At 35.9% G+C, this 26,061-nt stretch overlaps 4 protein-coding genes and 5 long non-coding RNA genes across 10 annotated transcripts in view; all 9 read right to left on the bottom strand.

Annotated features, from left to right (window-relative positions):
* Positions 1 to 212: 212 nt before the first annotated feature.
* On the bottom strand, positions 213 to 3,120 carry LOC138140762 (uncharacterized). The gene is made up of 7 exons (XR_011162738.1): positions 3,027 to 3,120; positions 2,669 to 2,837; positions 1,562 to 1,784; positions 1,372 to 1,509; positions 1,104 to 1,322; positions 517 to 1,048; positions 213 to 457 (listed from the first exon to the last, which is right to left on the bottom strand). It is a non-coding gene; the product is annotated as an uncharacterized lncRNA (long non-coding RNA).
* A 2,532-nt stretch (positions 3,121 to 5,652) lies between these two features.
* On the bottom strand, positions 5,653 to 6,441 carry LOC138124229 (uncharacterized). The gene is made up of 3 exons (XR_011157057.1): positions 6,176 to 6,441; positions 5,941 to 6,128; positions 5,653 to 5,882 (listed from the first exon to the last, which is right to left on the bottom strand). It is a non-coding gene; the product is annotated as an uncharacterized lncRNA (long non-coding RNA).
* A 71-nt stretch (positions 6,442 to 6,512) lies between these two features.
* LOC138122241 (uncharacterized) lies at positions 6,513 to 8,280 on the bottom strand. Its single transcript, XR_011156393.1, has 6 exons — positions 8,151 to 8,280; positions 7,735 to 7,903; positions 7,234 to 7,511; positions 6,961 to 7,183; positions 6,768 to 6,908; positions 6,513 to 6,718 (listed from the first exon to the last, which is right to left on the bottom strand). It is a non-coding gene; the product is annotated as an uncharacterized lncRNA (long non-coding RNA).
* Positions 8,281 to 8,549: 269 nt separating this feature from the next.
* LOC138141437 (sodium-coupled monocarboxylate transporter 2-like) lies at positions 8,550 to 11,078 on the bottom strand. The gene is made up of 8 exons (XM_069062139.1): positions 10,896 to 11,078; positions 10,562 to 10,839; positions 10,287 to 10,509; positions 10,096 to 10,236; positions 9,826 to 10,044; positions 9,099 to 9,369; positions 8,843 to 9,051; positions 8,550 to 8,787 (listed from the first exon to the last, which is right to left on the bottom strand). Exons 1-8 carry the CDS (start codon positions 11,060 to 11,062, stop codon positions 8,550 to 8,552), a joined length of 1,746 nt encoding a protein of 581 aa, XP_068918240.1. The 5' UTR covers positions 11,063 to 11,078.
* A 1,144-nt stretch (positions 11,079 to 12,222) lies between these two features.
* LOC138125033 (uncharacterized) lies at positions 12,223 to 12,763 on the bottom strand. Its single transcript, XR_011157325.1, has 2 exons — positions 12,611 to 12,763; positions 12,223 to 12,551 (listed from the first exon to the last, which is right to left on the bottom strand). It is a non-coding gene; the product is annotated as an uncharacterized lncRNA (long non-coding RNA).
* An 88-nt stretch (positions 12,764 to 12,851) lies between these two features.
* On the bottom strand, positions 12,852 to 14,545 carry LOC138141206 (uncharacterized). Its single transcript, XR_011163034.1, has 4 exons — positions 13,633 to 14,545; positions 13,440 to 13,580; positions 13,172 to 13,390; positions 12,852 to 13,116 (listed from the first exon to the last, which is right to left on the bottom strand). It is a non-coding gene; the product is annotated as an uncharacterized lncRNA (long non-coding RNA).
* A 669-nt stretch (positions 14,546 to 15,214) lies between these two features.
* Positions 15,215 to 19,165, bottom strand: LOC138141473 (sodium-coupled monocarboxylate transporter 1-like). 2 transcript variants are annotated; one of them, XM_069062182.1, is made up of 9 exons: positions 18,960 to 19,165; positions 18,069 to 18,904; positions 17,733 to 18,010; positions 17,461 to 17,683; positions 17,268 to 17,408; positions 17,003 to 17,221; positions 16,685 to 16,955; positions 15,973 to 16,139; positions 15,215 to 15,923 (listed from the first exon to the last, which is right to left on the bottom strand). In XM_069062182.1, exons 2-9 carry the CDS (start codon positions 18,248 to 18,250, stop codon positions 15,683 to 15,685), a joined length of 1,722 nt encoding a protein of 573 aa, XP_068918283.1. In that variant the 5' UTR covers positions 18,251 to 18,904; positions 18,960 to 19,165; the 3' UTR covers positions 15,215 to 15,682. The 2 variants fall into 2 exon arrangements, with proteins under 2 accessions (XP_068918283.1, XP_068918284.1); XM_069062183.1 differs by having other exon boundaries at positions 18,069 to 19,165.
* Positions 19,166 to 20,414: 1,249 nt separating this feature from the next.
* On the bottom strand, positions 20,415 to 24,166 carry LOC138136856 (sodium-coupled monocarboxylate transporter 2-like). Its single transcript, XM_069056183.1, has 9 exons — positions 23,920 to 24,166; positions 23,015 to 23,864; positions 22,679 to 22,956; positions 22,407 to 22,629; positions 22,131 to 22,271; positions 21,866 to 22,084; positions 21,548 to 21,818; positions 20,796 to 20,959; positions 20,415 to 20,746 (listed from the first exon to the last, which is right to left on the bottom strand). The coding sequence occupies exons 2-9, from the start codon at positions 23,194 to 23,196 to the stop codon at positions 20,506 to 20,508; spliced, it is 1,719 nt and encodes a 572-aa protein (XP_068912284.1). The 5' UTR covers positions 23,197 to 23,864; positions 23,920 to 24,166; the 3' UTR covers positions 20,415 to 20,505.
* Positions 24,167 to 25,349: 1,183 nt separating this feature from the next.
* Positions 25,350 to 26,061, bottom strand: part of LOC138132865 (sodium-coupled monocarboxylate transporter 2-like) — a 2,885-nt gene continuing 2,173 nt past the window's right edge. The window contains exons 7-9 of the mRNA XM_069050592.1: positions 25,962 to 26,059; positions 25,744 to 25,913; positions 25,350 to 25,693 (exon numbers count right to left, since the gene is read on the bottom strand). Of these exons, the coding sequence (XP_068906693.1) occupies positions 25,459 to 25,693; positions 25,744 to 25,913; positions 25,962 to 26,059 (503 nt within the window). The 3' untranslated portion in view covers positions 25,350 to 25,458. The remainder of the gene's footprint in view (positions 25,694 to 25,743; positions 25,914 to 25,961; positions 26,060 to 26,061) is intronic.

Raw genomic sequence — 26,061 nt, forward strand, 5'->3', positions numbered from 1 at the left:
AATTCCAACTGAACTTATTTCCAAAATCTATATTAATAATACATTTTTCTCTTATTAAGAGAACTAAACTCTCTATAAGAATTCTCTTTGTTTTGTTTCTAATTTTATTTAATTATTATAAATGGGTAAAAAGAAGACACGCGAACACAAATTTGCTTTTCTATTTTATTTTCGTTATACATATTTTGAATAGTACCATGTGATACAAATATGGATGTGTCAATTTTCATTGTTTTTGGGGGTGTTTACAAGCGCTTCCAGTGCTCGTGTATCAGTTTCTGGATCATTTGGTAGTAAAAAGTGACACACGGGACTAATGAAATCTCGGTCAGCCGACGATCCATTTCTATTAATCACCTGGTTGATAATAAAACCCATTGCGACGGTCACAACAGTACCAATCAAACAGTAGTAGTAGTAAGATAATCGGAATAAAAAAAATGGTTTCCACGCATCACTGAAAAATAGAAAACCTTCATAGTGGGCTTTGAAGCAAATGGGAGTTAAGTGGCTTACACATTTAACGTAACGTTAGTACCGGAACTGGAAAAAGTGGTACTATTGATGATTGTTAGTAAATCGTAGGATGAATTTGTAATAGAGCGGTCACAAGCATCGACTGAAAATGGTTTTGTAGGGTAGTTAAATACCTGATGGTACTTGTAGTAGTTAGTGGGTACTGCTATGCCTACAATAAAAATTAATCCGCAAATGGCTCCATAGAAAGCGCTCTAAAAATGACAAAAAAATTATTGTCGATGAAGAGTTTAACAAAACCTTGGCATTAATTTTTGGGAAAAGAACACCCAAAGTGAAGAGACCTACAAGAGGTCCATATGCCATTCCAGATAAGCGAGTAGCTAAAGGAATAATTTCTCCCAACTGTTCTACCAGTAAGACCAAGCTGGTACAAAGAATACCCTCGATGACCACAATCATTTTTAAAATGAAAATTGCGGATTTTTCTGTGAATTGTCTTCTGGAGAATTTGCAAATAAAGTCTTTGTAGATAACCCCACAGAGTGAGTTTAAACTCGACGAAATGGAACTGAAATAAGAGAATTGGTACCTATGTAGGAAGGAGAACTGTTTAAAAACATTACCTTATTGCTGCACTAACAATAGCCGCCAGAAACAAACCAGATAAGCAAGGAAAGTCTTCGGCAATTTCCATAATGTAGTATGATAAAATCTCATCACTTTTCGTAATTTTGTGACTTGTTAAAGGATCACAACCGGCATATCTTGCGTAAATGGTTAAACCCAAAAAAACCGACGTAGTGAATACAAGACACAACCCAATAAATTGACAAAAGAGGGACCTGTTTAGGTGTGTTAGTTAAAATCTTGAGTGAATTTTGAATGACTCACTTGACACAGTCGCGGAACGTTAAATTCAAACATTTTTGAAGTGTTGTTTGGGAAAGATAACTGTAGTTGACGACTTGTAAGGTGGAACCAAAAATGTACAACCAAAATGTGTCTTTTTTGGTTGGATCGAGATCGAAACTAGAAATCATAGAGTCAAGTTTTTGATACAATGGAATTGAGTAAAGTTTACTCAAAGATGTCAAGTCTTCCTCCTGCACTTGCTGCGTTCCAAACAGCTGCGAAGCCGCCAGTTGATTTTACACCTATCCAGGTGATAACAAGTGAGGATGCTATGATTATAACGAATTGGAAAATGTCAGTCCAGACGATGGTCCTCAAGCCGCCGATAGCAGTGTAAAATACACAAACACAACTTATCACGAGAGCTATCACAGAAACCTTAATTCCTGTAACTGGAAAGAAATAAATTTGAAGTATTGGTGCCGGAAGGAGCCCTAGAGCTGGACCGTAGATGGTCACAGGAAGAGTAACGTTTTCGCACAAAACGTATAAAAATGATCCTAACACTCTTGTCTTGTTATCGAAACGTTTTTCCAAGTACTCGTACGATGTGGACAATTGTGTTTTAAAAAATACAGGGTAGTAGACGTAAACTGCCAGAATGAAGGCTATAAGCTGGGAGAAACAATTGAACCAGTAGAAAGCTCCAAAGCTGTACACGTCAGATGGTACTCCGATTAGCGTTACTGCTGAGAAGTGGCTGAGAATTTTTACGTAACAATATTTGAACACTTAGAGAGTGGAAATAGTTATTTACGAACCAAGTGCGGGAAGACGATGTTCCGGCATGAGCGCATTTTTTAAAGCACGAGCGACGAAGGAGCGAGTGCCTTTAATTAATGCGCGAATGAACGCAAGATGTCTTCACGCAAGTGGTTCGTACAATATTTTTTGTACGAAAATTAAATTAAAATATTTTGTTTTAATACATTAACCATAAACGAACATAAAACCAAGTAGACAGTGATCTTTGGTTATTGGAAACAATTGCTTCACTTGATATTTCAATTTTTGCAATAATTTGTGAATTTTGTAGGAACAATTTTCAACGATTATAAATTTTTCCGTAATTTTTTAATGGAGGAAAACCCAGGGAAGTTGTATTTTATGAACTAAATTTTATTATTATCAAGACAGATTTTTTTTTGAATGCCTCAAAGGGCCAGTGTTTTTTGCAATTTTTACATTCGAGTCGACCGGGAAGCACTCGTTTCGGAGCGAGCGTTGGATGTTGGAAGCGTTGCTTTCAAGGCTATGAGTACAAAAAAGAGTTTACCTTACAGTTATGGAGAGTCCTACAGGAAGAACTTTCATTTTTTTTCCTCCAAATAAATATTCTGTTGTTGTTGACTGTTTGCTCCCAAAACAACCAAAATAGATTCCGATCAGGGTGCTGAACACGAGTGTGAGCACCAAGATGAGATAATCGTACCAGAAAAACATCGCTGTAAATGAAAGTTACTAAAATTGCTGTTTGAGAAGTTGTCGGCAAAATGTATGAGGAGCTAGGTTAACAAAAAAATAATTTAAATGAACAGTACGTTTATCGCTTAGTTGCCTTGAATATTTCTTCTGCAAGGACGAATTTAATTTAACGTTTCAGAAGAATATTATATATAATTGCAATCTCTTACTTGTGTTTTAAGCAGCACAGAAAGGGAATATTTAAATTTAGGTAGTCGATTTGAAAGTTTTAGAATGAGTATATAGGACTGAACTGTTGGGAACTGTTGAAGATAAGTACTGGAAATAAAAAATAGCATTTTACCTTCTAAGTATTTTATTTGCACTTTTATCAGCACGGCGAAGCAAGTAAAAGTGGAAAAAAAAGTGCACAAAAGAATTTTATAATTGCTTAACTTTCACATAATGTTTATTGATCGGTGAGTCATTGAAGCAATTCGTCTTGAATATTCAAAAAATATTTTTGATATAACGCTTCAGAATATGTTTTTTAGAGATCTTCAGAATGTATTGCATTTGCTTCTTCATTTCTTTATTGAAAGATAATGACAGTATGAGTTAAAAATATGTTAAAAAAGAGAACAAAGGCAAATAGATTTACCGGAAGAAACAGAAACAGTTCGGCGGACTTTTTCATACAATGACCATGAGGAGGTAGTAATGTATGCGCACAAATTTGAAAGAAAAATATTTAGGTATTGTTCCGTCAAATTGGCAACTGACTTATTTATAATAAAAGTTATAACCCATTTTTGTTTTTATTTTTTCCACTACTAAATTTTCGTTAAAAAACATAAATAGGTTCAAGCGAAAACACAAGCTAAAAGAATTAAAGTCTAAAAGGTCAATATTTAACCAGATTTGGCCCACTTTCTTTCTTCTGGTATTATTAACAAAAATTTTTGTCGACGAGAAATCTAATTATATTATTTTCACAATATTTATACAAAGTCATTTGACAATATGTAATATAAAGGGTTGATTTTTCAATTTTCTACGTCTTCATGACTTTCTAGAAATATTTCCATTGCTCGAGTATCACGTTCTGAATCATCTGGTAATAGAAAATGACATACTGGACTGATCAAAGCACGATAAGCAGATGGTCCATTTCTATTAGTTAATTGGTTAATAATCAGACCAACTGTGATGGTCACAATTGCACCAATCAAGCAGTCATAGTAGTAAGATATTCTGAATAAGAAGAAAGGTTTCCAAGTATTTCTGAAAATCAACGAACAAATAAAGAATGAAGGAATGAATTTCAAGAAGTTTTTACGAATTTAACATGACATTGGTACCAGTGGTACTACTGTTCAATCCAAATAAAGCACTTGACGTGTCCGCAGTGAACAGGTTGAATTGGCAGTCATCGACTGAAAATGGTTTGGTAGGATAGTTATACAGGGTCATTATAAATGATTGTCCTATCGTAGGTAGCTGTGCGCTATGCTTTAGGTGCGCCGCTACGCCCACTAGTTGTGACAAACATTTATAATGACTCTGTACAACTTGTCGTACTTGTAGTAGTAAGCAGGTACTGTCATGAACAAGAGAAAAACTAACCCACAAATAGTTCCAGTGAAGGCGCTCTACAATTAAAAAAAAATGTGTTGTCAACGTTTCGATTTGTACCAACCTTGGAATTAACTTTTGGAAAAAGGACACCCAAAGTAAATAAACCTAGAAGTGGTTCTTGTACAATTCCAGATAATCGAATAGTTAAAGGAATTAATTCTTCCAAGTGAGCCACCAATAAGACCAAAGTGTTACAAAGAATGCTCTCGATCACTACCTACAATCAGTTTTAAAATAAGAACTGCGGATTTTTCCGTGAATTGCCTTGTGCAGAGGTTACTGATAAAATCTTTGTAGATGACTCCAGAGAGCGAGTTTAACTCCGATGAAATGGTACTGAAAGGAAAGAATTGATATACACACAGTATTAATTTTTGGAAAAAATGCAAAAACACGTCAAACATTTTTTTTAAACTGGGTCTTTTAACATATATAGAAAAAAAAATGGGTCAAATTTGTCAAAATTATGATGTCATTAATATTTTTTAAAAATGAGAAGCTACCATTCAGATATGATTATTTGATCGAGCTTATTTTTTTGGATTATAAAAATCTAGTTTAAGTAGAGATTACATAAAAAATAAGCAAATTAATAAAGAACGAATTAAACTTGATTTCAATAGTAACTAAGAAATAAATTAAACAATCCTTTAAAGCAAAAATTTACTCTAAAAACTGTTTGACGTGTTTTTGCATTTTTTTTCAAAAATTAATACTGCACGTTTTCCGAATTTTGTGCGTTACTTTATCATAAAGAAAGAAGAATTCGTAAATATTACCTTATAACAGCGCTCACAATAGCCACCGTAAACAATTCAGAATGTTTTCGGTAATTTCCGTAATGTAGTAGGACAAAATCTCATCACTTTTGGATATCTCGTGAGCTGAGAGAAGATCACAACCGGCATATTTTGCATAGATAGATAGATAGTTGATTGACAGTTAATCCTAGATAAACCGAAATAGTGACCACCAGAATCAAACCAGACAACCTGAAAGAATGAAGGACTAAAATGCCAATGTTGAACCAGATTTTGCGCCACTTTCTTTTTTCTGATATGATTTACAAAAATATGTTGTCTTCAGTTTATGACTAAGTACAAAAAACAATGTAAATGAAAAAAAACATTAACGCATGACTTGTCTGCTTTATTTTCCTTAAAATTTTGTTAGTACCGTTACATGGAAATAAACACGAATCATCATGGTATCAATTTTCAATGTCCTTGGGCGTGGCTAAAAGCGTTTCCAGTACTCGAGTGTCAGTTTCTGGATCATCAGGAAGTAGGAAGTGACACACTGGACTAATGAGATCTCGCTCAGCATATGATCCATTTCTGTTGATCACTTGATTAATAACGAAAGCTGTGATGATGGTTACGACGGTACCAATCAAGCAGGTATAGTAATAAGATATTCGGAATAAAAAAAATGGTGTCCAGGTGTTCCTGAAATATAGGCAAGGGATGCAGTAAAGCTTGAAGTAAATAACTTTTTAACATTTACACATTTAACGTGGCGTTTGTACCGGAACTGAGGGTGGTACCAGTTTTGATAGTTGTGTTCCAATCACAAGCATCGACTGAAAATGGTTTTGTAGTATATTCAATCAAGTGGTGGTATTTGTAGTAGTGAGTGGGTAATATTACGATTGAGAGGAAGATTAATCCACAAATAGCTCCATAGAATGCGCTCTAAAATGTACAGAAAAGTTATTGTCGATTTGAAGTGTAACTAAAACCTTGGCATTAATTTTTGGAAAGAGAACACCTAGAGTAAATAATCCCAGAAGTGGTCCATATACCATTCCAGATAATCGATTACTTAAAGGAATTAATTCCCCCAAGTGTTCTATCAATAACACCAAACTAGTAATAATAACACCTTCGACAACCACAATCAGTTTTAAAATAAAAACTGCGGATTTTTCTGTGAATTGTCTTCTGGAGAGTTTGCTAACAAAATCTTTGTAGATAACCCCGGAGAGTGAGTTTAAGCACGACGAAATGGTACTGAAAAGAAAAGATTGGTATATAATAGGAAGGAGAAGTGTTTAAAGTTTCACCTTATTGCTGCACTTACAATAGACGCCATAAACAAACCAGACATGCAGGGAATGTTTTCAGCAATTTCCATAATATAGAATGACACTATCTCATCATTTTTGGATATTTTGTGACTTGTTAAAGGATCACAACCGGCGTATCTTGCATAGATAGTCAGTCCCAGAAAAACCGACAAAGAGACTACCACACATAGTCCAATAAGCTGACAAAAGAGCGCCCTGTTTTAACAGCTTTAGTTAAAATTATTTGCAGATGTTTAATACTCACGTGACACAGTCTCGGAATGTTGGTAAAGTCAGACATTTTTGCATTGCTGTTTGGGAAAGAAAACAAAAGTTGAGCGCTTGTAAAGTGTAACCAAATGTGTATAACCAAAAAGTGTCTTTTTTGGTTGGATCGAGATCGAAACTAAAAATCATAGAGTAAAGCTTTTGATACAGTGGAATTGAGTAAAGTCTACTCAAAGATGTCAAGTCTTCCTCCTGCACTTGCCGCGTTCCACACAGCTGTGAAGCCTCCAGTTAATTTTACACCTATCCAAGCGAAAACAAGACTGGATGTTATGACAATAACGAATTGGAAAATGTCGGTCCACACGACGGTTCTCAAGCCACCGATAGCAGTGTAAAAAACACAAATTGAGCTTATCACGAAAGCTGTCACGGAAACTCTTGTTCCTGTAGCTGAGGCAAAGTTATTTTGATAGATTTATTATGAGGAAAGTGAGGAATACCTGTCGATAGAGCTAGCGAAGGACTGTAGATGAAGAGAGGAAGAGTAATGTTTCCGTACAAAATAAACAAAAACGAACCGAATAGTCTGGTTCGGTTGTCGAAACGTTTTTCCAAATACTCGTATACTGTGGTCAGTTGTGTTTTAAAAAATACAGGATAGTAGAGACAAGTGGCAAGAATGAACGCCAGAAGGTAAGAGAGGCAAGTAAACCAATAGAAAGCTCCAAAGCTGTAGACGTCAGCTGGTACTCCGATTAATGTTACTGCCGAGAAGTGACTAGAAATTTTTAAACATGTAAAGAGAGTAAACTATATCTTTTCATCTCCAGTGTACTCTTATCGCATGAACGCAACGAGGCCAATAATTGGACGAGAGACGAAAAGTCATTTTAGTGATAGACATGGAGTAAAAGAGCAACTCTACTCCCTCGTTAGAGGAATTAAAATAACTCTTTACGCCAGGTTTGTGTAAAATATAGTTCAACGTAAAAATTGTTTACCAAACAATAAGGGAGAGTGCAATAGGAAGAATTTTCATCTTTTTGTCTCCGAATAAATATTCTGTCGTGGTTGACTGTTTAGTTCCAAAACATCCGAAATAGAGTCCTATCAAAGTGCTGCAGAGCAGTGTAAGGGCCAAGATAACGTAGTCGTACCAGAGAAACATGACTGTAAAGATAAAGCAATCAAATTTGTTGTGTGTTCGCTGGAAAAAAACAGATACAAAGCCAAGTAGTTTGTCAGAAACTTAAATGTACGAAGCAACTTTAAAAAAGAAAATAGTTAAAATTAATTATTTATTTCTGTTGCCCATCAAGTACTCATTGGGGGTGGTCGTTTAGTTCCGAAACACCCATAATACATACCAATTAAGGTACTAATAAGAAGCATAATAATGAAAATCAAGGAGTCATACCACTGAAAGGAGTCAGATCCGTCTGTTGGAAACAGTATATTTCAAGTACTCGTTTTTAATTGAACACTACAATTACAACTATCGCGACAGTCACCTCTTATATAATGTTGCTATTGTCAAGTTGTCTTATCATATCATAACACGGTACCACAAACGTATGCCCTTGGAGAGTTAATTAAAATGATAGGCAACATCACTTTCCTTTGAATATTGATTACTGAAACCCTCCAAGCGAAAAGACAACCTAAAATAATGAGAGACTAAAATGTCAATGTTGAACCAGATTTGACCCCACTTTCTTTCGTCTGGTATGATTAATAAAAAGTAAGCAATTATACGAGTATTATCGTCATAATATTTATTCAAAGTCATTTGACAATAATATAAAAGGTTGATTTTTCAATTTTCTACGTCTTCATGACCTTCTAGAAATATTTCCATTGCTCGTGCATCACGTTCTGTATCATCTGGTAGTAGAAAATGACATACTGGACTGATCAAAGCACGATCAGCAGATGATCCATTTCTGTTAGTAAATTGGTTAATAATCAGACCAACTGTGATGGTCACAATTGCACCAATCAAGCAGTAATAGTAGTAAGATATTCTAAATAAGAAAAAAGGTTTCCAAGTATTTCTGAAAATTAACGAATAAATAAAGAATGAAGGAATGAATTTCAAGAAGTTTTTACGTATTTAACATGACATTGGTACCAGTGGTAGTACTGTTAAATCCAAATATAGCACTGGACGTGTCCGCAATGGACAGGTTGAATTGGCAGTCATCGACTGAAAATGGTTTGGTGGGATAGTTATACAGCTTGTGGTACTTGTAGTAGTAAGCAGGTACTGTCATGAACAAGAGAAAAACTAACCCACAAATAGTTCCAGTAAAGGCGCTCTACAATAAAAAAAAAATGTGTTGTCAACGTTACGATTTGTACCAACCTTGGAATTAACTTTTGGAAAAAGGACACCCAAAGTAAATAAACCTAGAAGTGGTCCTTGTACAACTCCAGATAAACGAATAGTTAAAGGAATTAATTCTTCCAAGTGAGCCACCAATAAGACCAAAGAGTTACAAAAAATGCCTTCGATCACTACAATCAGTTTTAAAATAAGAACTGCGGATTTTTCTGTGAATTGCCTTGTGCAGAAGTTACTAATAAAATCTTTGTAGATGACTCCAGAGAGCGAGTTTAACTCCGATGAAATGGTACTGAAAGGAACGAATTGCTATACACACAGTATTAATTTTTGGAAAAAATGCAAAAACACGTCAAACAGTTTTTTAAACTGGGTCTTTTAACGTATATGTATAAAAAAAAAATTGGGCAAAATTTGTCAAAGTTATCACGTCATTAATATTTTTTCCAAATGGGAAGCTACGATTCAGATTAGATTATTTGATAGAGCTTATTCTTCTGGATTATAAAAATCTAGTTGAAGTAGGGATTACATAAAAAATAAACAAATTAATAAAGTACGAAATAAACTGGATTTTAATAATAACTAATAAATAAATAAAACAATTCTTTAAAGCAAAAATTTACTCTAAAAACTGTTTGACGTGTTTTTGCATTTTTTTTTTCAAAAATTAATACTGTACGTTTCCCCAATTTTGTGCGTTACTTTATCATAACCCTGTATAGGAAGAAGAACCTGTAAATATTACCTTATAGCAGCGCTCACAATAGCCGCCATAAACAATCCAGAAAAACAAGGAATATTCTCGGTAATTTCCGCAATGTAGTAGGACACAATCTCATCACTCTTGGATATTTTGTGAGCTGAGAGAAGATCACAACCGGCATATTTTGCATAGATAGTTAATCCCAGAAAAACCGAGATAGTGACTACAAGAATCAATCCAATAACCTGGCAAATAAGTGACCTGTGTAAAATGTCTAAGTTAAAAATGCTAACCTTTTTTGGAAACACTCACATGACGCAATCGCGAAATGTTGTTAAAGTTAAAAGTTTTTGAACTGTTGATTGGGCAAGATAATTTAAGTTGAGATATTGTACGGTGTAACCAAACAGGTACAACCAAAATGTGTCTTTTTTGGTTGGGTCGAGATCGAAACTAGAAATTTTAAGGTAGAGCTTTGGACAGAGTGGAATTGTAAAGTTTACTCAAAGATGTCAAGTCTTCCTCCTGCGCTTGCTGCGTTCCATACATTTGTGAAGCCTCCTGTTGACTTTACACCTATCCAAGTCACAATAATAACGGATGTCATGATTACAAGAAATTGGAAAATGTCAGTCCACACGATGGTCTTGATGCCGCCGATGGCAGTGTAAAATACACAAATACAACTTATCACGAGTGCTATCACTGAAACCTTCATGCCAGTAACTAAAGAAAAGTCATTTAGCAATGATAGTGGTAATCAGAAAATAAGGGATACCTGTTGAGAGAGCCAGAGCTGGACTGTAAATGATCACAGGAAGAACAAGATTTTCCCTCAAAACATACAAGAACGATCCTAACAATCTTGTCTTGTTATCGAATCGTTTCTCCAAATACTCGTACGCTGTGGACAACTGTGTTTTAAAAAATACAGGATAGTAGATGTAAACTGCCAGAATGAAGGATAGAAGCTGGGAGAAACAAGTGAACCAGTAGAAAGCTCCAAAGCTGTAGACGTCAGCTGGTACTCCGATTATTGTTATGGCTGAGAAGTGGCTAATCATTTTTTACGATAACAATATTTGAAGCTTATGGGTGGAGAAAGAGTTTACCTTACAATTAGGGAGAGTCCCACAGGAAGGACTTTCATTTTTTTCCCTCCGAATAAATATTCTCTTGTTGTTGACTGTTTACTCCCAAAACAACCAAAATAGATGCCGATCAGAGTGCTGAACACGAGTGTGAGCACCAAGATGAGATAATCGTACCAGGAAAACATCGCTGAATTTTGCAGTAACTTGCTGGAAATAAAGAACAGAACCTTCTACCTATTTTAGTTACACGTTTATCAGCACGGAAAGGCAAATAACAATAAAAAATGTGGAAAAGCTGTTGTATAAAAGAATTTTATAGTCACTTAACATTCACATAATGTTTGTTGATGGTTGACCCATTTGAAACACAACAAATTTTTGATAAAAACCCCATCAGAATATGTTTAAGCTTGACAAAATCGCGCTAGAAGAATCTTCAGTCAACTGGTGAAATCCACCAGAGATCTGCAGAATGTACTCCAACTAGTTACCTCTTCATTTCTTCATTGAAAAGATAACTAAAGTGTTGGCGAAAAATTAGTTTAGGAAGAGAACAAAACCAAATAGATTCATCGGCAGAAACACAAATACAGGGTCGTTATAAATGATTGTCCCATGGCAGCAGGCACTGGTGACGTAGTTGAATGTGCCGCAAGCCTCATAACATGAGTGAGACTAGTACCGATAGGTGGCGCTACTGGCGGTAGTGGAAATCTGTCTACTAGTTTGTCTAACGTTGCGAGGCTAGCGGCACATCCAAAATGTGTGGGGGATTTCAACGCCAACTGCAATGGGACAATCCTGTACAACGTAAACAAAAAGTTCGGCGGTCCTTTTCATACAATGACCATAAAGAGGTGACAGTGCATGCGCACAAATTTGAAAGGAAAATATTTACTTATTGCTTCCGTCAAACTGACAGTTCTGAAAATAATCATAACCCTTTTTTTCTGTTTCCGATACGCAATTTTTACATAGTCGTAAATAGTGATAGATAACGACTTATCATTCTGTGTATAAATTCGCTAAAAAAATAGAAATAAGTCCAAGGAAAAAGACCAAGGGCGTAGCAAAGGGGGGGGGCAGGTGGGCCCGGCCCACCTCAGAGTCCTTCTGGCCCACCCCAGAATAAAAGTAAAACACATTAAAAACAAAATACATCTGCAATATCTATCTATCATCTGTCTGTGGTTTAAAACCGGGCCCACCCCAGCAAAAAATTATTGCTACGCTCTTGGAAAAGACAACCTGAGCGAATGAAAGACTAAAATGTCAATGTTGAAACAGATATGGCCCCTCTCTCTTTCTTCTCAAAAAAAAACACTAATGCGAACAATGAAAAAAATTAACACATGACTTCTCTGCTTTATTTTTGTTAAAATTTTGTTAGTACCGTTACATGGAAATAAACACGAATCATCATGGTATCATTGGTATTAATTTTCGTTGTCTTTGGGCGTGGTTACAAGGGTTTCCAGTACTCGAGTGTCAGTTTCTGGATCATCAGGAAGTAGGAAGTGACACACTGGACTAATGAGATCTTGGTCAGCATATGATCCATTTCTGTTGATCACCTGATTAATAACGAAAGCTGTGATGATGGTTACAACGGCACCAATCAAGCACGAATAGTAATAAGATATGCGGAATAAAAAAAATGGTGTCCAGGTATTCCTGAAAAATAGACAACGCACCCAGTAAAGCTTGAAGTGAATAAATTGGAAACAATTTACGCATTTGACGTGTCGTTGGTACCGGAATTGACGGTGGTACCAGTTTTGATAGTTGTGTTCCAATCACAAGCATCGACTGAAAATGATTTGGTAGTATATTCAAACAAGTGATGGTATTTGTAATAGTGAGTGGGTAACATTAAAATTGAGAGAAAAATTAATCCACAAAGAGACCCATAGAATGCGCTCTAAAATGCACAGAACAATTATTGTCGATTTGAAGCGTAACTAAAACCTTGGCATTAATTTTTGGAAAGAGAACACCTAGAGTAAATAATCCTAGAAGTGGTCCGTGAACCATTCCAGATAATCGGGTGCTTAAAGGAATTATTTCTCCCAAGTGTTCTATCAATAAGACCAAACTGGTACTAACAACACCCTCGATGACTATAATCAGTTTTAAAATAAAAACTGCAGATTTTTCTGAGAATTGTCTTCTGGAGAACTTGCTAATAAAATCTTTGTAGATAACTCCAGAGAGTGAGTTTAAAGTCGACGAAATGGTACTGAAAAGAAAAGAGTGAGTACCTATCTAGGAAGGACAAGTGTTTAAAGCTCCACCTTATTGCTGCACTCACAATAGCCGCCATAAACAAACCAGACAAGCAGGGAATATTTTCGGCAATTTCCATAATATAATATGCCACTATCTCGTCATTCTTGGATATTTTCTGACTTGTTAAAGGATCACAACCGGTGTATCTTGCATAGATAGTCAGTCCCAGAAAAACCGACGTAGCGACTACCACCCATAGTCCAATCAGCTGGCAAAAGAGTGACCTGTTTTAACACCTTTAGTGAAAATTATTTGCAGATTTTTAATTCTCACTTGACGCAGTCTCGAAATGTCGGGAAAGCCAGACATTTTTGCATTGCTGTTTGGGAAAGATAACAGACGTTGAGGACTTGTAAAGTGTAACCAAATGTGTATAACCAAAACGTATCTTTCTTGGTTGGATCGAGATCGAAACTAGAAATCATAGAGTAAAGCTTTTATTACAGTGTAATTGAGTAAAGTTTACTCAAATATATCAAGTCTTCCTCCTGCAAGTGCTGTGTTCCACACAGCTGTGAAGCCTCCAGTTGATTTTACACCTATACAAGAGATAACAAGAGTGGATGTTATGACTATAATGAATTGGAAAATGTCGGTCCATACGACGGTTCTCAAGCCACCGATAGCAGTGTAGAATACACAAATAGAACTGATCACTAAAGCTATCACCGAAACCCTTGTCCCTGTAGCTGAGGCAAAGTTATTTTGATAGATTTGTTGTGAGGAAAGTGAGCAATACCTGCCGATAGACCTAGAGACGGACTGTAGATGTACAAAGGAAGACTAATATTTGCGCGCAAAATGAACAGAAACGAACCGAATAGTCTTGTTCTGTTATCGAATCGTCTTTCTAAATACTCGTATAATGTGGTAAATTGTATTTTAAAAAACACAGGATAGTAGAGACAAGTGGCAAGAATGAACGCCAAGAGGTCAGAGAGACTGGTGAACCAATAGAAAGCTCCAAAGCTGGTACTCCGATTAGTGTTATCGCTGAGAAGTGACTAGAATTTTTTTTAAATAAATAGTGTATGAGATGATCTTTTCATCTCGAGTGTATGTTTATAGCACAAACGCAGCGAGGCCAATAATTGGACGAGAGATGAAAAGACATTCTAGTGATATACATGGAGTAAAAGAGCAACTCTACTCCCTCTTAAGAGGAATTGAAATAACTCTTTACACCAGGTTTGTGTGAAATATATTTTAACAATTGCATCGTAAAAATTGTTTACCAAACTGTTAGGGAGAGTGCAATAGGAAGAATTTTCATCTTTTTGTCTCCGAATAAATATTCTGTTGTTGTTGACTGTTTAGTTCCAAAACATCCGAAATAGAATCCTATCAAAGTGCTGCAGAACAGTGTAAGAGCTAAGATAAGACAGTCGTACCAGAGAAACATGCCTGTAAAGATAAAGCAAACAAATTTGCTATTTGAATGTTTGTCAAGAATCTTAAATATAACAAGGTAGTTTAAAAGGAATATAGTTAAAATTACGTTGGACTCAGATTGATTCATGGTCTTGGATTTTTGTAATTGCATTACAAATATTATTAGTAAATATACAACAATGTCTTACTTTAGCACCAGATAGCACAAAAAAGAAAAATTCAAAACTAAATAGGTACTCAATTTGGAAGGTGTCTTCGACCACCCACATTTTCCTTTCTATTTTGCACAGATGGGGGTTTATGACCGCTACCCTTGCAGCTTCTTTAGGGGCTGGACAAAACTTGTATGAAATAGCGTAACTTCACTTCTACTTGAGCAGCTAAACGTTCAAGACGCCTTGTAGTTGTCACCAATTCGTAAATAAATTCATTCCTTGTTAAGTTTAAATCCGTTTATTTTATTTAATAACAACATTCATATCATCGTACCGATCGAAGCGTACGATACAACACAGAAGGATTGGCTATCTACTATCACGAACGGCACTTGTTGTTGGAAGTAGCCGTGAGATTAGGTACTGGTATTAAAAAACTTTTTAACATTTTCTATATATTTCTATTTACATATTTATCAGTGCCGTCACAAAAATAATAAAAATCAGCACAAGAGATTGAATGAAAATTTTTTATGGTTGCGCAAATTATCACATATTGTCTTTTGATGGCTGAATCTTTAAATAATTCTTTTTATCTTCAAGCGGTCGAAAATCGCGCCTTTGTGTATCTCTATAGAAACGATTGAATTGAACCGAAATACTTCAAGTCCTAGGAGTGGAAGTGTCCACGAGCGGCTCGACCGAGTTAAATGTAAAATCATTTGAAGCATTCCTCATGATTTATTTATCAATAATTACACAAAATATTTAACAATTAAATTGTCTCTATTAAAAAAAGTAAGTCCTTGAAAAACCGAAATAACGGAATTATTACCCAATATTTAACCGGATGCAAGATGGCCGTTCAGTGTTAAAATACATATACACCAAATTAATTAAAACCCTATTCAACAATTAGGAATTATTAAACAAAGTAAAATATGTAATACAGTATTTGGTATCTAATATTCAGTTTACCGGATTTTCTCCATTCATGAGACTTTGTAAGACTCTTCCATTGCTTTCTGATTCTTCACTCAACAAGAAGTGGATGACAGGACTGAGAAGAGTTTTATTGGGTCGTCGCTCATTTTTATTTGTCAGATAACTGATGATTAAACCCAGTATGATCGTCAAAACAGTTGCGATCGTGAAGTGGTAGAAGTACGAGATTCTAAATAGATAAAATGGCTTTTGACTTACCAAATCGCTGAAAAAAATTGTCTTTGAACATAGAATTCTTTCATATTTTTACTTACGTTTTTGGCTGAACAGTTGTCGTCAAATTTGCAACAGCTTGTAACAAGCTGCCAGAGCAATTATCCATAGACACTGGTTTCGTGGGGTAGATAAATCGTTGGTACTTCGAAGGGATTACTATACCAGCAATTATAATAAAACCACTAATTGCTCCGAAAAAGGCTCCCTCAAGATAAAGATCAATTTAATTCAAAAGTATTATACAGGGTGTTATTGAAAGTTGTACAGATATTTTCACCACGAGCTACTGGCTTAATGTAGAACTCGGAAAAAATATTTAAAAAATTCTATGTCAAAAAATAAAATGACATTTATTTTTTGAGCTACAATTTTTTTAAATTGCTTTTAGTTTTCTACGTTGTCAAACAATCTCATAGGTAAAATTTCGGCACATTTTAAAAATACACCCTGTATATCATGTTTTATAAAATGTACGCCAATGCGAAGTAACATATAGGAAATATGCTTTAAGACAAGGAAACTGCATTAGTGTACGTTTTATAAAATATATGCCGAAATTTTACCTACGAGGTTATTTGACAACGTATAAGACTAAAAGCAATTAAAAAAAATTGTTGCTCAAAAAATAAATGTCATTTTATTTTTTGACATACAGTTTTTTAGATATTTTTTCCGAGTTCTACATGAAGCCAGTAGCTTGTGGTTAAAATATCTGTACAACTTTCAATAACACCCTGTATTTGTTATTACCTTTGCATTAGCTTTGGGAAAAAGCATGCCCAGAGTGAACATGCCCATTACTGGTCCAGCCACCATTCCCGCTAGACTTACAGTCAACGAGATTATTCCTCCCAAGTGTTGCACCAACAACACTAGACTTGTACAAACAATCCCGCATATTACGACTGTCATTTTTAAAATTTTGGTGACCGTTTCATCCGTGATGTCTCTCTTTACGAGTCTCTTGATAAAGTCGTGGTAAAGGACGCCAGACATGGCATTTAAATTAGACGATAAAGAACTAGAAATGAATATGCAGTATAAAGTACTGACGTTGGTAAAAATTACCTCAAGGATGCACAGTATATAGTTGCGATGAATAGACCAGAAGCACCTGGAATATTCTTGGCAACATCCATTATGTAATATGGTACCATTTGGTCAGGTTTTGTTATCTTGTGGTCCAACACAGGATCACAATTAACATATTTCGCATACATTAGGAGACCAATATAGACGCAGAATGTGGTCACAAGTGCAAGGCTGATGGCAAAATAAATGACAGACCTATTTCAGGTGATTTTGAGATTGCATTGCAAATGAGGAAGTTTACCAAACACAGTCTCGAAAAGTAGGCAAGGTTAGAAATTTTTGAACTCCAGATTGTCTCAAGGCGATGAAACTTGTATGGCTTACTGAATAGCCAATGAAAATAATCCAGAAGGTGTCTCGTTTGGTGGGATCTAAATCGAAGCTGCAAACAATTTCTGCTTTAAAGAATTTCATTTTTAATGTAATTTGACTACTCAAAAATGTCAAGTCGCTCTCCCTCTGCAGCATTATTCCACACCGACGAAAATCCTCCAACTGATCGGGTTCCGATAACACAAGTGGCTGTAAGAGTTGCTAAGATCACTGCCAGCTGAAAAAAGTCGGTCCAGACTACAGTTTTCATGCCCCCAATAGAAGTGTAGAAAATGCAAACGGCGCATGTTGCCAAAGCGACTATGTGGATGTCGACGCCGGTCACTAGGTAATAATTTTTTGAATCATTAATCGGAAAGTGGGTGGTACTCACCTGCTGAAAGAGCCAAACATGGACTGTATGCCACTATGGAACTAAACAAGGTTTCATCTAAGACGTACAGCGAGGAAGCCAGTAATTTAGTCTTTCTATCAAATCTTCTTTCGAGGTACTCATACGTGTTGACAAGTTCAAGATTAAAAAATACTGGTAAATAAATGTAAAGTGTCGCCAGTACGATCAGCACAAGGGACATACATGTCCACCAGTAAGAAGCTCCATACTTATACACGTCCGATGGTACTCCCAACAAAGTAATTGCAGAAAAGTGACTAAATACTTAATGTATTAAAATATACTATAAATACTTGAATATTGTAAAATATTCACCTTACGGCGACTGATATAGCGATAGGAAGCTTCTTCATTTTTCTGTTCCCCATCAAGTACTCACCGGGGGTGGCTTGTTTGGTTCCGAAACACCCATAATACACACCAATTGAGGTACTGATAAGAAGCATAATAATAAAAATCAAAGAGTCGTACCATTGGAAGGCATGAACAGGACCCATTATATTTGTAGTACTTGTACTTTAATAGAATACCACAACTGCCGCGACAGTCACCGCTGCATATATTGTCAAGTGACGTAAAACGGTATCACAATGGCATAAATACAACGCCCTTGAAGAATTGTTGAAGATAAAAGACATAATCATTTTACATAAATACACTGATCACCAGAAAAAGCAAAGGACCCAGAAGGGATGATCGTAAGAACTTGAAGTTTTGGTTGTATACCTCAAATGAAGGAATGAATGATTTAAATTTTATCACGAACAGAGAACTTTTTGGATGTTTTTTGTCTGGTATTTAATCTTTCAATAGGTATTGTTGTAAATCTTCGCGATTTTTCTAGAACGTTCTAGAACCCATCGCGACGGAAACGTACACGGGCTTCCGCCGAAAAATCTGCGCAAAGAGGGGGCTATAAATCGTGGGAAGCAGGAAAAGGGGGAAGTTCACGACTGTTCGCAGTGTTGTTAGTGCCTGGGGAGAGTCAAGGGGACAGTGATCCAGTGAATTTGCAGGGCTGACGAGACGTCGTAGTGAAGTTACCGAGGGTCGTTGGAGAGGATTCGTCCAAGTACCCCCGCCCAAATCGCCTGCGGATCAAGGACTTCACTACGGAAGGTATTCCCAAAAAAGTAATTGCAGAAAAGTGACTAAATATTTAAGTATTAAAAAAATTTAATTGAAAATTGTAAAGTATGTACACACCTTACGGCGACTGATACGATGACAGGAAGCTTCTTCATTTTTCTGTTCCCCATCAAGTACTCACCTGGGGTGGCTTGTTTAGTTCCAAAACACCCATAATACACACCAATTGAAGTACTGATTAGAAGCATAACAATAAAAATGAAAGAATCGTACCATTGGAAGGCTTCAGTAGGAAGCATTATTTGAAGTACCTGTTCTTTACTAGAATACTACAACTACCGCTACCGCGTCACCTCTTTATAATATTGTCAAAGCCCTTGAAGAATTATCAAAGATAATAAACAAAAGACAGATTTACATATTTAGAATCTGGAGTAAATGGACTGGCTCGTAAATAATTTTATGTTTTTGGCAAAACAAGCAGCACAAGTTTAAATTTTTTGAGTACTACTATAATGGTAAATATTAGATAACAGCACCGATGACTTATATTCATGTCATTGAACTTTGTTTTCAATTAATATTTGTCTTTTCGACAGGTGAAAACTCTATTAAAAATTGTATTTAAAATATACGAGGAAAGTTAATAACAGGCAGTACTGTTATTTGTTGTTTTTTCTTCCGGTAGGTGAACACTAGATTAAAAGTGAGGAATCAAAAATCAAGTAAACAAGAAACAATGCAAACGATAATATCAACTTTTTTTTTTGTTGAATTTTGATCATGGAATATAAACAAGAATCATTGATGTATCAATTTTCATTGCCTTTGGAAGTGTTTACAAGCATCTCCAGTGCCCGAGCCTTATTTTCTGAAAGCAGTGGTAGTATGTAGTAAGATATTAGAAATAAGAAAAATGGCTCCAGGTATTTCTGAAAATGAAGAACGTACAGAGTGAACCTTAAAGCAAATCACTTTTAAGTAGTTTACGTAGTGTTAGTCCCGGAACTGACATAAGACGTGGTACCATTATTGACAGAGTGGTTCGTAGGGTAATGGAACATATGATGGTAGTTGTAATAGTTGGTAGGTACTGACACGACCGAGATGAAGATTAATCCAAAAATGGTTCCACAGAAGGTACTCTAAAATTTACAATCAGAAGATAATGTTGATGAAGAATTTACTAAGAACTCTGTCTCCGAATAAATGTTCTGTTGTTGTTAACTGTATACTTCCAAAACAGCCGAAACAGAGTCTGATCAAAGTACTGCGGACCAGTGTAAAGACCCAGATGATATGGTGGTACCAGAAAGATATCATTGTAAATGTGAAGCAATAAAGTTACTATTTGACCGATGGTGGTAAAAATATTGTGTGGTCGCTGGAAAAGTCAGATTAAACGCCACTGGAAAAACCTTATAACAGGGCGGAAAGTGGCCTATTACTGACCAAGAGAGGGAAGTAAAGATAAAAAAGAATGGTTAAGTTTCCGCCCTCGTATAAGGTTAGGAATGCGCATATTACAATACGATCCCGAATAAAAATATTTATTTATTGTAGGTAGTAAGCCCGGATACACCAAATTAATTAAAACCCTATTCAACAATTAGGAATTATTAAACAAAGTAAAATATGTAATACAATATTTGGTATCTAATATTCAGTTTACCGGATTTTCTCCATTCATGAGACTTTGCAAAACTCTTCCATTGCTTTCTGATTCTTCACGCAACAAGAAGTGGATGACAGGACTGAGAAGAGTTTTATTGGGTCGTCGCTCATTTTTATTTGTCAGATAACTGATGATTAAACCCAGTATGATCGTCAAAACAGTTGCGATCGTGAAGTGGTAGAAGTACGAGATTCTAAATAGATAAAATGGCTTTTGACTTACCAAATAGCTGAAAAAAATTGTCTTTGAACATAGAATTCTTTCATATTTTTACTTACGTTTTTGGCTGAACAGTTGTCAAATTTGCAACAGCTTGTAACAAGCTGCCAGGGCAATTATCCATAGAGACTGGTTTCGTGGGGTAGATAAATCGTTGGTACTTCGAAGGGATTACTATACCAGCAATTATAATAAAACCACTAATTGCTCCGAAAAAAGCTCCCTCAAGATAAAGATCAATTTAATTCAAAAGTATTATACAGGGTGTTATTGAAAGTTGTACAGATATTTTACCCACGAGCTACTGGCTTCATGTAGAACTCGGAAAAAATGTTTAAAAAATTCAATGTCAAAAAATAAAATGACATTTATTTTTTGAGCTACAATTTTTTTAAATTGCTTTTAGTTTTTTACGTTGTCAAACAACCTCGTAGGTAAAATTTCGGCCCATTTTAAAAATACACCCTGTATATCATGTTTTATAAAATGTACGCCAATACGAAGTAACCTATAGGAAATATGCTTTAAAACACGGAAACCGCTTTGGTGTACGTTTTATAAAATATGATATACAGGGTGTATTTTTAAAATGTGCTGAAATTTTACCTACGAGGTTGTTTGACAACGTATAAGACTAAAAGCAATTATAAAAAATTGTAGCTCAAAAAATAAATGTCATTTTACAAATAAATGTCATTTTATTTTTTGACATATAATTTTTTAGACATTTTTTTCGAGTTCAACATGAAGCCAGTAGCTCGTGGTTAAAATATCTGTACAACTTTCAATAGCACCCTGTATTTGTTATTACCTTTGCATTAGCTTTGGGAAAAAGCATTCCTAGAGTAAACAATCCCATTACTGGTCCGGATGCCATTCCCCCTAGACTCACAGTCAATGAAATTATTCCTCCCAAGTGTTGCACCAACAACACTAGACTTGTACAAACAATCCCGCATATTACGACTGTCATTTTTAAAATTTTGGTGACCGTTTCATCCGTGATGTGTCTCTTTACGAGTCTTTTGATAAAGTCGTGGTAAATGACTCCAGACATGGCATTTAAATTAGACGATAAAGAACTAGAAATGGATATGCAGTAAAAAGTACTGACGTTGGCAAAAATTACCTCAAGGATGCGCAGTATATAGTTGCGATAAATAGACCGGAAGCACCTGGAATATTCTTGGCAACATCCATTATGTAATATGGTACCATTTGGTCAGGTTTTGTTATCTTGTGGTCCAACACAGGGTCACAATTAACATATTTCGCATACATTAGGAGACCAATGTAGACGCAGAATGTGGTCACGAGGGACATGCTGATGGCAAAATAAATGACAGACCTATTTCAGGTGGTTTTGAGATTGCATTACAAATGAGGAAGTTTACCAAACACAGTCTCGAAAAGTAGGCAAGGTTAGAAATTTTTGAACTCCAGATTGTTTCAAGGCGATGAAACTTATTTGGCCTACTGCGCTGCCAATGAAAATAATCCAGAAGGTGTCTCGTTTGGTGGGATCTAAATCGAAGCTGCAAACAATTTCTGTTTTAAAGAAGGGACATACATGTCCACCAGTAAGAAGCTCCATACTTATACACGTCCGATGGTACTCCCAACAAAGTAATTGCAGAAAAGTGACTAAATACTTAATGTAATTTGACTACTCAAAAATGTCAAGTCGCTCTCCCTCTGCAGCATTATTCCACACCGACGAAAATCCTCCAACTGATCGGGTTCCGATAACACAAGTGGCTGTAAGAGTTGCTAAGATCACTGCCAGCTGAAAAAAGTCGGTCCAGACTACAGTTTTCATGCCCCCAATAGAAGTGTAGAAAATGCAAACGGCGCATGTTGCCAAAGCGACTATGTGGATGTCGACGCCGGTCACTAGGTAATAATTTTTTGAATCATTAATCGGAAAGTGGGTGGTACTCACCTGCTGAAAGAGCCAAACATGGACTGTATGCCACTATGGAACTAAACAAGGTTTCATCTAAGACGTACAGCGAGGAAGCCAGTAATTTAGTCTTTCTATCAAATCTTCTTTCGAGGTACTCATACATGTTGACAAGTTCAAGATTAAAAAATACTGGTAAATAAATGTAAAGTGTCGCCAGTACGATCAGCACAAGGGACATACATGTCCACCAGTAAGAAGCTCCATACTTATACACGTCCGATGGTACTCCCAACAAAGTAATTGCAGAAAAGTGACTAAATACTTAATGTATTAAAATATACTATAAATACTTGAATATTGTAAAATATTCACCTTACGGCGACTGATATAGCGATAGGAAGCTTCTTCATTTTTCTGTTCCCCATCAAGTACTCACCGGGGGTGGCTTGTTTGGTTCCGAAACACCCATAATACACACCAATTGAGGTACTGATAAGAAGCATAACAATAAAAATCAAAGAGTCGTACCATTGGAAGGCATGAACAGGACCCATTATATTTGTAGTACTTGTTCTTTAATAGAATACCACAACTGCCGCGACAGTCACCTCTGCATATATTGTCAAGTGACGTAAAACGGTATCACAATGGCATAAATACAATGCCCTTGAAGAATTGTTGAAGATAATAGACATAATCATTTTACATAAATACACTGATTACCAAAAAAAGCAAAGGGCCCAGAAGGGATGATCGTAAGAACTTGAAGTTTTGGTGGTATATACACCTCAAATGAAGGAATGAATGATTAAAATTTTATCACGAACAGAGAACTTTTTGGATGTTTTTTGTCTGGTAATTAATCTTTCAACAGGTACTGTTGTAAATCTTTGCGATTTTTCTAGAACGTTCTAGAACCCATCACGACGGAAACGTACACGGGCTTCCGCCGAAAAATCTGCGTAGAGAGGGGGCGAAGGCTATAAATCAGGGAAACCAGGGACAAAAAGGGGAAGTTCACGGATGTTCGCAGTGTTGTTAGTGCCGGGGGAGAGTCAAGGGGACAGTGATCCAGTGAATTTGCAGGGCTGACGAGACGTCGTAGTGAAGTTCCCGAGGGTCGTTGGAGAGAATTCGTCCAAGTACCCCTGCCCAAATCGCCAAGCGGATAAAGGACTTCACTAGGGAAGGTATTCCCAAAAGAGTAATTGCAGAAAAGTGACTAAATATTTAAGTATTAAAAAAATTTAATTAAGAATTGTAAAGTATGTAGTCACCTTACGGCGACTGATACGGCGACAGGAAGCTTCTTCATTTTTCTGTTTCCCCATCAAGTACTCACCTGGGGTGGCTTGTTTAGTTCCAAAACACCCATAATACACACCAATTGAGGTACTGATTAGAAGCATAACAATAAAAATGAAAGAGTCGTACCATTGGAAGGCTTCAGTTGGAAGCATTATATTTAAAGTACCTGTTCTTTAATAGAATACTACAACTACCGCTACCGAGTCACCTCTTTATAATATTGTCGAAGTCCTTGAAGAATTATCAAAGATAATAAACAAAAGACAGATTTACATATTTAGAATCTGGAGTAAATGGACTGGCTCGTAAATAATTTTATGTTTTTGGCAAAACAAGCAGCACAAGTTAAAATTTTTTTAGTACATATGTAGTACTAAAATGGTAAATATTAGATAACAGCACCGTTTTCGACAGGTGAAAACTCTGTTAAATATTGTATTTAAAATATACAAGAAAAGTTAATAAAAGGCATCAATGTTATTTGTTGTTTTTCCTTCCGGTAGGTGAACACTAGATTAAAGATGAGGAATCAAAAATCAAGTAAACAAGAAACAATGCAAACGATAATATCAACTTTTTTTTTTTGTTGAATTTTGATCATGGAATATAAACAAGAATCATTGATGTGTCAATTTTCATTAAATTAATTTCTTTAAATACGAGGCTCCTCTGCGGTCCATTTAAAATCCTGACATGTACATGAAGAATTTTTCGGACTGTAGTACCGTTACAAGGAATATAAGCAGGAATCATTGATGTATCAATTTTCATTGCCCTTAGAGGTGTTTACAAGCGTCTTCAGTGCCCCACATGATCCATTTCTGTTGATCACTTGATTAATAACGAAACCAGTGGTGATGGTCACAACGGCACCAATCAGGCAGTAGTAGTAGTAAGATATTCGAAATAAGAAAAATGGTTTCCAGGTATTTCTGAAAATGAAAAGAACGTAGAGAGTGAACCTTTAAGCAAATCACTTTTAAGTAGTTTACGTAGTGTTAGTACCGGAACTGACAAAAGACGTGGTACCATTGTTGACAGATTGGTTCCAGTCACAAGTATCGATTGAAATTGGTTTCGTAGGGTAATGGAACATATGATGGTAGTTGTAATAGTTGGCAGGTACTGATACAGATAGAAGTGGACCATTTACCATTCCGGACAAGCGAACTGTTAGAGGAATAATTTCGCCCGAGTGTTCTACCCATAAGACTAAACTGGTGCAAAAAATACCCTCGAGGACTACAATCAATTTTAAAATAAATACTGCGGATTTCTCTGTGAATTTTCTTCTGGAGAACTTGCTAATAAAATCTTTGTAGATAACTCCAGAGAGTGAATTTAGGGTGGATGAAATGGTACTGAAAGAAAAGAAATGAGTTTGTAGGAGTTGAACTGTAAACTATCAAAAGCTTTTTTATTGAACTGATAAATATTGAACAAATTAGCCAAATGGAAAATGATGAACACAATGCATTCACAATTTCTATATTTAGACTTGGTACTTATTAATCGCTTTCTATATTCATAAGTTGCTGCGCAGTTCTTGTATCATTATCCGGTACTTCCTTCAACAAGAAATGAATGACAGGACTGAGAAGAGCCTTGTTGACAGGTCGACCATTTTCATTTGTGACGCGACTGATGACCAAACCCATTACCATCGTAACCACAGCTCCAATCAAGCAATGATAGTAGTACGAAATACGAAAAACAAAATGTGGCTGTTGAAATCCTAAATCACTGAAATCTTCTTTGATAATTGGGTGTTTTATATATTTTTGAAAAATTACGTTTCCTGTTGAACAGTTGTGGTCAGATTGGCAACGTTTAGTACTAATTCGTCAAGACAACCAGCTGAAGACAGTGGCTTCGTCGGATAGATGAATTGTTGTTGGTACCTCGCAGGTACCACTATACTAGCAATTGTAATGAAGCCACAAATTCCTCCGAAATAGGCTCCCTCAACACAAAAATTAGTTCAACAAAAGAGTAATGATTTTGTTATTACTTTTGCATTAGCTTTGGGAAAAAGCATGCCCAGAGTGAATATACCCATTAGTGGTCCAGCCGTCATCCCTGTCACACTTATGGTCAGCGGAATAATTTCT

The sequence above is a fragment of the Tenebrio molitor genome, chromosome 1, assembly GCF_963966145.1.
Source record: "Tenebrio molitor chromosome 1, icTenMoli1.1, whole genome shotgun sequence".
In the NCBI taxonomy this organism is placed as follows: Eukaryota; Metazoa; Arthropoda; class Insecta; order Coleoptera; family Tenebrionidae; genus Tenebrio; species Tenebrio molitor.